The 14063-nt window shown below is 43.0% G+C and overlaps 1 protein-coding gene across 1 annotated transcript in view; it reads left to right on the top strand.

Moving 5' to 3' along the window:
* MTAP (methylthioadenosine phosphorylase) overlaps positions 1-14063 on the top strand; it is a 37156-nt gene that overhangs the window by 3417 nt on the left and 19676 nt on the right. The window contains exons 2-4 of the mRNA XM_007454938.1: positions 4819-4905; positions 6089-6147; positions 10391-10558. Coding sequence (XP_007455000.1) covers positions 4819-4905; positions 6089-6147; positions 10391-10558 — 314 coding nt within the window. The remainder of the gene's footprint in view (positions 1-4818; positions 4906-6088; positions 6148-10390; positions 10559-14063) is intronic.

The raw sequence follows: 14063 nt of genomic DNA, 5'->3' as shown, positions 1-14063 counted from the left end.
CTGCTGAATCTGAAATGGGGAGGTGGGCAGCAAATTGGATTTTCAAGAGCCTCAGTATATTCAGGTACCCGCTAAAATGTGATAACCATTGGCCATGGAGCTTTGAAAGGCTGGGCATCTGCATTTTTAACAAGTTCCTCAGGTGTTTCTTAGTGAACTAGTTTCCTTGGCTGCTCTCACAACCACCGCAAACTGGATGGCGTAGAACAACACAGGTGTAGTCGCTTAAGAATTCTAGCAGTCAGAAGTCTAGAATGAGTCCTGTGGAGCTAAAATCAAGATGTCAGTAGGGCAGGTCCTCTTGGAGGATCTAAGGGAGAATGTATCCTTGCTTTTTCCGGCTTCTAGAGATCACCAGCGTTCCTTGGCTCTGGGCCCTACATTACATCGCCTTTTCTCCCCCTGCTTCCATCATCACATCGCCTTCTTCCTCATTCGACCTTCTTAAAAGGACCCTTGTGATTACATTTAGGGTCCACCCAGATAATCCAGAATCATCTCCCCATCTCAGAATCATTAATCACACAGGTAACATGCACAGGTTCTCGTAATTAGAATACTGACAGGCTCTCTTACAGGAGCCATTATTCAGCCTATGATGCCCAGATTTTAGAAATTGATGATCTGGGCCCTAGAGCAAGGATGCTCAATTATGGCTACACATTAGAACCACCTGAGGAGCTTTAAGAAAAATAACTCTGTCTTGCTCAATTAGAATATTTGGAATCTGGGACCTGGGCTTTGGTACTGAAAGCTCCCCAGGGATTCTAGTATCCAGCAGCTGACCCAGGAGGAGCACCAGGAAGAATCCTATGTCCTTCCACAGGTGAAGGAGAGTGCTACAGAGTACAATAGGCTTTGAGGAAAATCCTCCTCAAAAAGTCACTGACCACTTCCGGAGGTGAACTGTATCTTCAAAGAAGGTGTCTGCCCATTAGAATAATACCTTGACTTTGCAAGGAGAGGTTGGTTAAATAAAAACTACAGATGTTCTGAACCTGAAGTTATTTTGGATTAGCACTCCCCCCACCAAGACCTCATTTAATTTTAATTACCTCTTCAAAGACCCTATTTCCAAAAATAGTCAAATCCTGCCCTTTGATGATGGCTAATCATCAAAGAAAGGCAAATCAAAACCACAATGAGATCATCTCACACCTGTCAAAATGGCTATCATCAAAGTCTACAAATAACAAATGTTGATGGAAGCAACCTAAGTGCTCATAAGCAGATGAAAGGATAAAGAAGTGGTATATATATACACAACGGAATATTAGCCGTAAGAAAAGAATGAAATTCTCCACTTCATGGGGTGCTAGGTTCCTCCATGTAGTATACTACATGGTTCCTCCATGTAGTATAAAGTGATGGTGAGCGGCTGTTGAAACCAAGTGGGGTATGTTAAATCTCCTGTGGCTGGTACCAGGGGAAGTGGACACAGAGTAGGGGTTGGTGTGAACCCTTTGGGCATCATTGGAAGTAACCATTCTGGCTGGGTAAGCCAACATTTAGATAAAATGCTTACACAGTCTCAGAGAGGAAGTCAAACCATCTCTTCTTTTTGAGGAGTTTGACTTGGTGGTCTGCAAGCGGAAAAGTGTGGGATGAATCAACTTGCTGTTAAAATCTAGCAATGGCCTTGATGGACCAGGGAGTCCTTATTTCAGAACTTTATCTTGTGTAGTGAAGAAGTCCTGGCTGGGCAGAATTGGCCCAGAAATTCCACCTCAGACCTTGAACACTTTTCCTAAGCATTCCTAGGACTGCTTGGACTGAAGGCGATGCCTCTGGCCTAGGAAGCCTGGTAAGTATGCATGAGATCATGCATGGACAGCCCCCACCCTTCCAAGGTGGTTCACTCAGGTGCCCAGAGTTGCTGTTTCCATGCTTGCTCTGTGACCTTGGTCCAGAACTTGAACTCTGAGGATCAGTTTCTTCATAACATGGAGACAAATTTCTAATAGGTTGTGGTGTTTATCAAGGATTCCAGGGGATACTGGGAGGTAGTGCATCATAGTGGTTGAGTGTGAAAGACCTGGGTTCCAATCTCAGCTTTGCTCTTTATAATTTGCTCTTCGGACAAATTTCTTTTAAGTTTTGTGTTTCTCTTTCCTCTTTTATAAAATGGGTGTTACACTATAGGGCCCATCTTACAGGGTGGTTGTGAAAATTAAATGAGGTAAGGCCCCTGGAGAACTTGGCCACAGTGCCTGTGACATGTAAATACGAAGACACAGTTACTTTATCAAGGCAGGTACTGGGTTGACCATTTGAATTTAGAGGCTGGAGGGGAATGACAGGCCACTGGTGCTTGGGAGTTTCGTCCCATAGTTATACTTTACCATGGAGCCAGCAGGTGGCGACATTGCCATATCTTGGCACTGCTGGCCTCCGTCTGCAGCAAGAAAAACGTTAGGGATTGAGTTTCCTGGTGTGGCTGTACTCAGTTGCTACACTTGTCCTGTGTCCCTTCCAAGATATGTATTTTGAGAAAAAACTTGAGCCAGTTTGACTGGACGGGCTCTCCTGCAGATAACTCCAGTGCAAGAGAACACATCCTGGCCTTTCTGATGAGCTGTAACGGCTCTTGTTTTCACACCCAGTACTAAATATTCCTCACTGAGGGCTGAGTTAGCAGCTACCCAGTGCATGGTCATCATGCAGCCAGAGTGGTTTGGGCTGAAGCTTGGGGCTGCTGAGGGTGGGCACCAGGGCACTGAACTTCAGCAAGACCCCAACTGGCATTTGTTATTCACTGCTGTGAGGCTGGGCTGGCTTGCCTAAACAGATGGTGGTTTCAAAACCAAGTCTGGTTTGTTTTGTATATACAAGTCTGAGTCCAGTGTTAGATCCAGAATGCGACATGCCATGGCCCAGGGCAACGGCCAGAAACAGCCAAGTCAGAGTGGTAGTATTTTTTTAAAAAAGGAAGCAAAAACCACCAGATGTTTCCATGAGTAGTAGAGTCCCCAGAGGGTAGGCTGAGAGTAATTTCAAAGTCAGCAACTCAGTTCGGCGGTCTGAGGTGATGACATGGGCTGGACAGTTCATTACACCCCCTACCCCATCCCAACTATGATCTGTGGTGCTTCGGCCTTACATGAAATGATACAATAAAGACACCAGCTAGAGGATGGGTTAGGATTTCATAAAATAGTGCGATTTTAAAAATTTCTACTGAACTGAAATGAATTTAAACCCACTGACTTAAGTGAACACTTCTGTTGATTTGAAAACTGCAGTCCTGTATTGATTAGTCTTTACCTACAATGTTAAGTTGTAACAAAGAAAAATGTTGACTTGCTGTAGAATATGTAACCTGCTGTGGTTTCAACAATGTACCACAAGGTGGCAGCAACTTCAAAAACTGGTTTAGCCACTTGAGGAAGTCGTGGGATGCTTTCCAAGTACTAAATCATGTAACCTGCAGTTCTTTGTAAAAATCTTACTCATCGCCCTTTTTCTTATTTTGTTGATTTATTTTTCTAGGAAATAGGGCCAGAGAGGTAACTATTTTCCCACATACTAGTATAAATCAACTGTGTGACCTGATCTCAAAATTATTTAATTCAGATGTTCAGTTAATTTTTAACTTTGGAGTTTTGTTCTCAAGGAGCTACTTCCATTGAGTAGAAATTTTACTCAAGTGACAATAGATTTAAAGCTGTTTATTGAAAAAAAAATGCTCAGGTGACTTTTTATTAGGTTTCTAGTTCATCCCTGTAGCCTGTTGCTGACAGTTTAAATAGTATTTTTCCTTTAGGAAGTATCAACCCAGGGAAACCTTCCTAATGATTTCAGTTATTTCATTTTTAGTTAACAGTTTAGTTTACGCAGGCTTCTCACCGCTGTGGCCTCTCCCATTGCGGAGCACAGGCTCCGGACGCGCAGGCTCAGCGGCCATGGCTCACGGGCCCAGCCACTCTACGGCATGTGGGATCTTCCCGGACCGGGGCACGAACCTGTGTCCCCTGCATCGGCAGGCGGACTCTCAACCACTGCGCCACCAGGGAAGCCCTAGTTAATATATTTAGTTATCTTTGTAATTGTTCTTGTTCAGGTGTCTTAATCATCAAATTAGATTAACTCTATAGGGTAATATCAGGGTTTTTAGACTCAGATTACTTCCTGAAGACGAGGACAATTAAGTTAATGTCTGGAAAATGCAATACGACACTTGAAAATAATTTGGAACTACAGACCTTTGAATTACTTACATTTACATGTATATGAATGACAGTTGGATTTCATAAATATAAATGAGGCTAACTTTTCATGCTATTCCAGATTCCTCTATCTGTGATCCCTTACAGCTCTGATTTTAGTGGCATAGGAAAGAAAATCTCTCGTTTCTTTATCAAGTGCGGTAATGAGAAATCCTTACCAAATGGAAATGCTGAATATTTTCTATCCTAGTTGTTTTTTGAACATTTATTCCATCACGCATTTAGTAGAGATAATAAAATTGGTTAGAAAGTACTTTCTCCAACCATATTTACCTATTTTTAGGTTTGGCTTTATGATTTAAACTAGTTGAAGTACGTTTCCATGCTAATTTGTTATTCAGATAGTCAGCAAAAATGTGATTTAGTCGGAAAAGGTGACTCATGCTTTGGTTATTTCTGGAATATAGAAGGCTTTCGAATGTTTGCTGAATAAATGATTGCTTTTCAGGAATGTTCAGATTTTTAAAATAACTAGGGCTTACCAGGAATGGAGAAGAGCATATGAGTATGGATAAACGAATTTGCTTAAAATAATGATTTTGTTTCTACTGCAAACTGATCAAATGTGATATCTTTTTATTGTCTCCTTCAGATTGGAATAATTGGTGGGACAGGCCTGGATGATCCAGAAATCTTAGAAGGAAGAACCGAAAAATATGTGGACACTCCATTTGGCAAGGTTAATATCCAGTTAGTGGAGACATACTAGCTTTTTTCTTTCTCCTTGCTGTCTTGATTTTTAAGTTAAAAATTTTTTTTAAATTGCTTTTGTCTTGGCAGCACAGGGCTGCCTGCCCCAGGCTGAGAGAGGCCAGGAGTTTCTGTTACTGGGCTCTGCCAACTGAGACAGTATCCCTGAGATTGCCTTGGACTTGACTACTAAGAACATGGCTTTTAAATGTGTACAAATAATTTCTTAATTATATCCCTAGAAGCCAGATGCTCATTTCAAACACAGGAACTGTACTCTCCAGATCACTGCATTCAAATCAGCTTCTAATTTGGGGCCTATCGGTCATACCACAGTCTTTAACAAATGGGAGGAAATATGGCCTTTTTAGTAAGCCCTGGCCCAAAGGGGGATTTTGGGGGGACTGAGAACACAACTGCATAACTGAATTGGAAATAAAACACTCCTCCTTTTCTATTAAAAGGAGGCTGTTTAGTTCTCCCAGTCAGGGTGAGGGTGTCTGCCTTCTCCTAACTCCATAGGGCTACTTCCAAATGCTGTGGTTCCTCTGATCCTCCTACGAAGATCCCTGTATTTGGCAATCCCAACCAAACCCTCCTTTTCAGCCAAGTCCTTAGATTTGATCCGGTATCCTCCAAGTCCTGCTGTCAGCTTGCTCACTTCTTAGCCTCATGTTTTCTTAACCTCCTAGGTTCTCAGACCTTTTCCTCCATTACCTGAGGTCATCTTGTGGCCATCTTAGACCTGGTTAACACAGCAAATGGTTCCAGTGCTGAGTTCTTAAATTCCCTGATAGGGGCCTCCTGTTCCTTTTGCATTTCACTCTCACACCTGTTCTTGAACCTGCCAAATAGCCTTGACACATCTGTGTATGATCAGTGTGGCGTCAGAGTCCCCAGGGGTGCTTGCTACAAATAGATATTACTAAATGGTACCTACCCACGCACGCTTCTAAGTCTTACGAATCTCTGTACTGGTAGAGAGGGCTCAGTAAAATATTGAGTGACTAAGTTGATCCATCAAATCTAGACTCTTTTACTTTGAAATATACCCTCAGACCCCAAGTTTCTATGAATCCTACTACAGATGAACAATTGAAATGGCAGCTTTTTGATTGTTTCTATATGTGTTTTTAAATCACTGACTTGTAACCATTTTTCACTGTGTGCAGCCTTCTGATGCCTTAATTTTGGGGAAGATAAAGAATGTTGATTGCGTCCTCCTTGCAAGGTAACGTATTTCAAGCTTTTGAATGTTACTACTAAAGAACATTTTAAATTTAACTTAAATTGTGAAAAGAGTAATGATGCAGGTATGAGTTTTTAATGTGTTGGTGGAGCCATAGCATCTGAGTCATCTTTATCGCTTACAGTTTCAGGGTAGGTTTTACTGACTTTGGAGATTAAAGATCTTGCCTATCCCCCCTTAGGTTGGGAAAATGTTTAGAACAATCCAATGAGTGATGCAATGATTTGACTAAACTTGAAGCTCTGCTTTCAGTTCTAGCTGCAAGAGGAAATGTTTTCTTTTGTTCTTTTCTGTCTTTTATCTTCTAGTTATAACAAGATCAAGAAAAACTGCTTCATTCATGACCCCTTGTGTAGTAATAGTCCTAGATTTGTGGGGAGTGGGTTTCGGGTCGCCAAACTGGCTTCTCTGTGGTGTCTACACCCTTATTGCCTTGACAAGGCTTGTGCTGTTCCCTAAAGAGAGGAGCAAGTCATTTTATCACACAGTTAGAAATTAGTCAGACTGCATGTATTAGCTTTCTATTGCTGCATAACAAATGACCACAAATTTAGCAGCCTGAAACAGCATACATTATCCCGCAGTTTCCAGGTAACCGGAGTGTGGGTCCTCTTCTGGGTCCTCTTCAGGGTCACATGGGTATATTTAAGTGCTTGTTCTTATCTGGAGCTCCAGGTCCTCGTTCAAGCTCATGTAGGAGTTGGCAGAACTCAGTTCCTCAGGGTTGAAGGACTGAGGCCGTCAGCTGCTAGAGGCTGTCCATGTTCCCTGCTTTGTGGCCCTCCCCGTGGGCAGTTCACAAGACAGCAGCTTGCTGCTGCAAGGCCAGCAGGAGGGCCAGGTAGTGCATGCTGGCAGGCTGGGGCCTGATCATGGGAGTGACTCCCAGCACCTTCCGCTGTGTTCTGTTGGTTGGAAGTATCTCAGGTCCACCTACATTCGAGAAGGAAGGAATTATTCAGAGCATGAAAATGAAGACCACCCTAGGGTCTGTCTGCCACACTGCATTTTTGAAACGGAAGTGGCTTTGCTGAGTCCAGTAAAACTAAATTTTAGTTCTAGATGGTCGCATAGGGTTGATTTCAGGCAACCTTCTTTGTTGGTCTGTGGTCATTGCTGGAGAAACGCTTAATTTTTTCCAGACTGTAAGAGAAAATGGTTCGTGTTGTAGCCCCATGGTGAAGGTTTTATACTCTTGCCAGCTGAACTGAAGTGTGTTGGACTGTGAACCACTTTATGCAGTGGTTCTTAACTCCTTTTGATATGTGAATTTCTTTTGAAAATCTAATCAGAGATTTGGAGACCAGCCTTAGAAAAAATGCATGTACAGTAGTCCCCTCTTATCCACGGTTTCAGTTACCCATAGTCAACTGTGGTCCAAAAGTATTAAATGGAAAAGTCTAGAAATAAACAATTCATAAGTTTTAAATCTTGTGCCATCTGACCCCCTCTGCTCGGGTCAGGAATCATCCCTTTGTCCAGCGTATCCACACTGTGTACACCACCCACCTGTTAGTATAGGAAAAAAACATAGCATATATAGAGGTCAGTACTATACGCAGTTTCAAGCAGCCACAGGGGGGTCTTGTAACGCATTTCCTGTGGATAAGCGGGGACTACCATACTTTCTGGGCATTCATGGACTTCTACCTTCTGAGAGGTCGTTTATGACCTTGGGGTAAAAACCCTGATATGCTAATGCTTGTCTGCAATTATGTACAAATTATTTCCATATTCTTAATTCTGTTGTTGGTGAAGAAGATACATTAAAGTTTATTTCAAAATATCAATATGGAATGATACAAGGGATATTGGATAGAAACCCTGTGGTGCAGGGTTTTTTATTATCCATTTTACAGATCAGAAAAAAAGAAAATTGGGGGCTGAGAAAGCTGAGTGATTTTGATGAGGTCACACAGCTAGTAAGTGGCAGACCTAGGATTTGAACCCAGGCAGTTTTACTTCAAAGCCCAAACTTTTAATCATTATCGTACAAAGTGAGATTTTTGTGTGTTGTTACTTCCTTGAAAGCCTGTTTCTGTATTACCACATGTGAAGACCACTGGTCTCTTGACACTTTAGCCTTCCTGTGGCAGAAAATTACCTGTGGTGTTCGTACTTTTTCAAGCAGCTCAGGATAATTTTAACTTTCTGTGAAATACTGCTTATAAATATACCCTCTAACGTGTGAATTTTTAAAAATAATTTTAGAAATCAAGTTCCCATTACTGGCTGTTTACTGGCACACTGCGTGGGTGTGGGTGTGTGTGTGGGTGTGTGAGAGAGATAGGGGGAAAGAGTGTGTGTGTAAGTACTCAGTTTTTCATCCAACAGATTGAACTACTCATATGGCAAGTCCAGTTCTAGGTACCAGCAGGGAAGACAGATAAGGGCTTCACCGTCTCAGGGCTGATGCTAGTGGGAAGGATTGACACTGAGAAGGAAATACATAGTTTGAGTGGCCAATAGGTGCCAGAAAGAAAAATAAGGTCAGCGGGTAGTGATGTGATGGAGATGCAGTGGTCATGGAAAGCACTCCTCTGGGGAGGTGATGTGGGAGCTAAGCAGCAAGGCCAGTGAGGCTGAGCCCCGGTGGGAAGGGATAAAGGTAAGGACTGACGTTGCTGTTTGTAGGCTGGGCACAGATGATACGAGCGCCATGGCAGAGTGTTTGGATTTTGTTTGAAGCGTGACACGAAATCATTAGTGGTTGTGTTAACTGTGCTGGGGCTGCCATAACAAGGTGCCACAGACTGAGTGGAAACAGAAATTTGTTTCCTCACAGTTCTGGAGGGTAGAGGTCGGAGATCAAGGGGTCAGCAGGGTTGGTTCCTTCTGAGGTTGGGAGGGAAGGATCTGTTCCGGGCCCCTCTCTTTGGCTTGTACCTGACTGTCTTCTCCCTGTATCTTCACATGCTCTTCTCTGTGTATGTCTGTGTCTTTTTATAAGGACGCCATTCGTGTTGGATTAGGACCCACTCTAATGACTTCATTTTAACTTAATTACCTCATTAAAGACCCTGTCTCCAAATATGGTCACATTCTGATGTACTGGGGGTTCAGATTTCAGCCTAAGAATTTGGAGGGGACATAATTCAGCCCATAACAGTAATGATGAGTGAGGTGATCCATTCTTGGACCATACCTGCTGATGTCAACATAAACAACTGGGAAATCTAATATTTTAAATGTTTCATTAATTTCTTTGGGTGATCGGGCAGAAAAGAATAGAGAGATTAGACTGGAAACTTGAGTTTCTATTTTGGGTGTTTCTTCCTTGGCACCTCTTGTTTTCCGTGTCATGGCTTATGAGAGACCAGATGCCTCAGATTCTGGGGTGTTGGTGCCCCACAGGATAGACATGGCATATTTTCCTGGAGAGTGAATTCTAAGTAAGCTATTACCTACTCTTGATAGGAAAGTAAACTATGAAATGTAAATTGAGTCTGCATTTTATTTATTTTTATTTTCGGCTATGTTGGGTCTCCGTTGCTGCGTGCGGGCTTTCTCTAGTTGCGGCGAGCAGGGGCTACTCTTCGTTGTGGTGCACGGGCTTCTCATTGCAGTGGCTTCTCTTGTTGCAGAGCACGGGGTCTAGGCGCGTGGGCTTCAGTAGTTGTGGCACGTGGGCTCGGTAGTTTTGGCTCTTGGGCTGTAGAGTGCAGGGTCAGTAGTTGTGGCGCATGGGCTTAGTTGCTCCACGGCATGTGGGGTCTTCCCGGACCAGGGCTCGAACCCATGTCCCCTGCACTGGCAGGCGGATTCTTAATCACTGCACCACCAGGGAAGTCCCGAGTCTGCACTTTAAAACCACATAGTTTATACTTAAAGTAGGCTGGTTATTGCCTGGCCTGTTCTCACTCTTCCTCTGCCAAGGAAAGCATTTTGGTGGGAAGGGCTGGAAGGCACTGCTGTAAATGAGTTTTCTTTTCCAAGAGTATTAAAAATGCCCTGCTCGGGCTTCCCTGGTGGCGCAGTGGTTGAGAGTCCGCCTGCCGATGCAGGGGACACGGGTTCGTGCCCCGGTCTGGGAGGATCCCACATGCCGCGGAGCGGCTGGGCCTGTGAGCCATGGCCGCTGAGCCTGCGTATCCGGAGCCTGTGGTCCGCGACGGGAGAGGCCACAGCAGTGAGAGGCCCGCGTACTGCAAAAAAACAAACAAACAAACAAAAATGCCCTGCTCACTCCTCTACCATATTTAATATATTTACTCTCTTTCCTTAGGCATGGGAGGCAGCATACCATCATGCCTTCGAAAGTCAACTATCAGGCAAACATCTGGGCTCTGAAGGAGGAGGGCTGTACACATGTCATAGTGACCACAGCTTGCGGTTCCTTGAAGGAAGAAATTCAGCCTGGCGATATCGTCATTATTGATCAGTTCATTGACAGGTGAGCAGTCGTCTAAAATGCTCAGGTTCCTCCTGTACAGTCGTTCTCAGCTCAAGTGGACAATGTGTGGGGACTTGTGGGAAAGGGGACACAGGCCCACAGATACAAATTACTTAATATTTCCTTAGTATTAGATGTCTAGGCAGTGTTCTCTTTTTCCCTGTTGTCTCATAGACTTTTTATTTGTAGTTGGTTTGTTGAAATGAGGGTCCAGAGAAGCCTTTTTTTTCTTTTTTGTCCTATAGTCTCCTCACATGCTGGATTTTACTGATTGCATCCTTAAGTCTCATTTAGTGTCTTCCCCTGTCCCCTGTGTTTACCGTAAACCAGTGCTTCACTGCGGAGGCCTGATCGGAACCAGGTTTGAATTCTTGGTGAGAATCTTTCTGCATCATATCAGGAGGCACATAATGTCTGGTTGTCTTTTCGTGATGTTAAGATCAATAGTTGGTTCCTGAGCTAGGCATTTTCTGTTACTTAATTGCACAAGGAATCTATAATGTTCCTTTACCAAAATATTGAACAATAATGGACTACCAAGATCCTGGGCTTTCTCTGCATTTAGAAGTAGTTGAAGAAGTCATAAGAAAAGGGGTGGTGTCCTAGGGATCCCATCCTCCTGCTGCCCCCACCTCCCATTCCTGGGGGAAGTAACCACTTCCCAGAATGCTCTGGATGGAGACAGGTAACTGCAGTCTGCTACTTGAGCCAGAGTGGTGGGAAGAAGTACCACAGAGAGTAAACCACTTGGTAGCTCCTATCAGCGTCCCGCATCCATTCACCCCGACCATCACCTCAGTCCATCCTACTCTTCCAGTCTGTTAACTCTGGGCTCGCTGTACCCAACGCCTCTCCTACCTTGACTGTTATGGAAGAAAGGTTTATTCAGTCCTATTCTGTGCGCCTTCTGCTTTTCAGGTATTTAAATATTCCCTAGTCCATCAGAAGCATTGAATGTTACCTGATGAAATGAAGCTATTAGCTTGAACCAAATGAAATTGCCTGTTCTGTAAGCTAGAAATGGTTGAATATCAGTAATTTCATGTGGTTCAACCTAATAAATAATGAGGATAGACTAAAATCATTACATGCCCCTCCCCTTTCATTTTTCCTATCATTTTTCTGCACCTGACACTGTATGTTTTTCATCTTCCCCTCTAGAATGTAAGCCGTGTGAGGGCACGGACCCCATATGTCCTCTTTGCCACTTTATCCCCAGCACCCACAATACTACCTGGCCCGTGGTTGCTCAGTCAGTATTTTTTGAGTGACTGAGTGAACATGATTGTTCGAAGGGAAAGGGAGGCTGGAGTTTGTGTTTAGGGGACATCTTGATCAAAATCTCTATGGCCGTCAAAGACATGTATTTGGGGGTAATGACCTAAGAAAATGGGTGCAATGTGGTTTTTTTAATAATGCAGTGCACAAAACTCTAGAATGATTTGGATTTATAAAGTATGGTAGATGTTACTGGAAGGAAAAGTTTGGCTTGGATACTAAGCCTGGGATTGATATGTTACTTACGTGGTGTAACTGTACACTGTTGCATTTCCCAGATCTTTTTCTCACATGTAGTAAATGTAGATGTTTCACATACTGGCTCTCAAGAAAGCAGGTGGGGCACAAAGAGAATAGAAAGAGAACAGGCGTTGCCATCAGATCTGGTTTCTTTCTGCCTTGGCACTGATTAGCTGTGTGACCTTAAAATCTTCTGGTATCTGTTTTCTTCTATGTGCCATGTCTATAACCTGCCTCCTTAGTCTTGCCTTGGGAGTTCTGAGTCCCTAGCGAGTGCCTTTTATGGATCTAGCATGTGGTACCTGCCCAATAAATGCCTTTACTGTGAGTCTGGGCTGGAGTATGTCTGCTAGTTAACATCACTTGGTAAAAACAGAAAAAAAGGTCTGTTAAAAGGAGGATCCCCTAAGTAAGTAACATTTAGAATGAAATCTCAAATTTTGTATCAATTACGTATTGCAACAATAACATTTTTGATACATTAAGTTATATAAGGTACTAAAGCTCATTTTACCTGTTTCTCTTAATACTGTTTTGATGTGGGTGCTAGAACATTTTAAATTACATATGTGCCTTGCATTATTTTGCTATTGGAGAGCATCTTCTAAGTGTTACTGCTGCTGTTTGAGCTATGTGGTTTCTGTTAACCAGGCTTGAGAATATCTTACAGGAGAGAAGAATCAGAACTTATTGCCTTGTGAGAAATGCCCTACATGTGTTGTACTGACAGCACTTTTTTATTTTAACAGAGTAAATCCTGGTGTGTTGAGGCAGGCATCTGAACCTCCACTTAGTCCTGTCATCAGGCATGAATGGTGAGCTGCAGGCTATGCTGTTTGCAGCCTCAGTGCCCATAGCTATAACCACAGCCCCAGAATGTTTGATAGGACTGCAGCATCCTGCAGAGGTGCACAGAGGATTAGAGATGTGGGGGCAGGAGCACTGAACTCTAGAAGGATCATATTGGCTCTGTTTGGCCTCAGGCAGATCACTTTACCTATGTGGGCCATGGTCCTCTCTTCAAAATTATAGGTTGAATTCCATCAATTAAGCTCCTTTTCCTTGCACTGTCCATGGGTTCTTCTCCAGGGATTGATCTGGAAACACATTTTTGCTTGCTACTGCTATAACTTTGCCAGCACATCATCTTAGAAAAAATATCCTCATCCTAAAGTGTCTTCAAAGACTAGAGGGACTGTTTTAATCTCCCTGACATACATTTGTGATAAAGAATCAAAATGGAATAGTATGGCTATTCTTTTTTAACAGATGGCAGAACTAGAGCATCTTGCTTTCTTTGCCCTCAGTGCTCAGCATAGGGGAAAAAAACACCAACCTGGCTTGTCAACCATGCCGTGCATACCTTAGAAGTCATTAAGATTTGAGAGTGACAGGTAGCTTTGATTTTTATGGTTGTTTTTAAAATCATTAGATTCCTATAAGCTAAAAATGAAAAATACCCTTGAACGTGTCTAACAGGCTGAAAGCTCTTTTAGGAAAATAAGATCATTCTCTTTTGAAAATCATTGGGTTTGCTCATGCTACATTCCAGCCTGTGAAAACTTGAAAGCCTCGGCATGAGAAAAGGGGAATCCTGGGTGTGGCTGACCTTGAGAAATCAGGACAGCAGACAGGTGGGGAGAGGAGTTGGTTCCAGTATTTTTGGGTGTGTGTACTCAGTCCTTTGCATCTGTTTCTCAGACATGCAAGGAAATAACCTTTGCTAATATTTAAAGTGAAAGTAATCTTTCATTTGTGATTAGGGCTGCTGTAGAAAGGAAAATGTATGTGGATCTAGAACCTAAATGCTGAAAGAATGTGTTCTCTGGTCATTTTCCCATGTGTGTTGCACAGTGACAGGTTTCCTGACTCTTCCCTAATCCTGGACCCCATGTGCAATGTTCTTCACAAACCAAAAATTTTAAATAGTAATTCATACCTAGAACTTGTAAGAGGTTCGCCCACAGTGTCTTCAGTGCCTGCCTTG

This window comes from Lipotes vexillifer, unplaced genomic scaffold (genome assembly GCF_000442215.2).
Source record: "Lipotes vexillifer unplaced genomic scaffold, Lipotes_vexillifer_v1.1 scaffold317, whole genome shotgun sequence".
NCBI classification, from domain to species: Eukaryota; Metazoa; Chordata; class Mammalia; order Artiodactyla; family Lipotidae; genus Lipotes; species Lipotes vexillifer.
The sequence above is the reverse complement of the archived record's forward strand: the minus strand, read 5'-3'. Positions and strand labels throughout refer to the sequence as shown.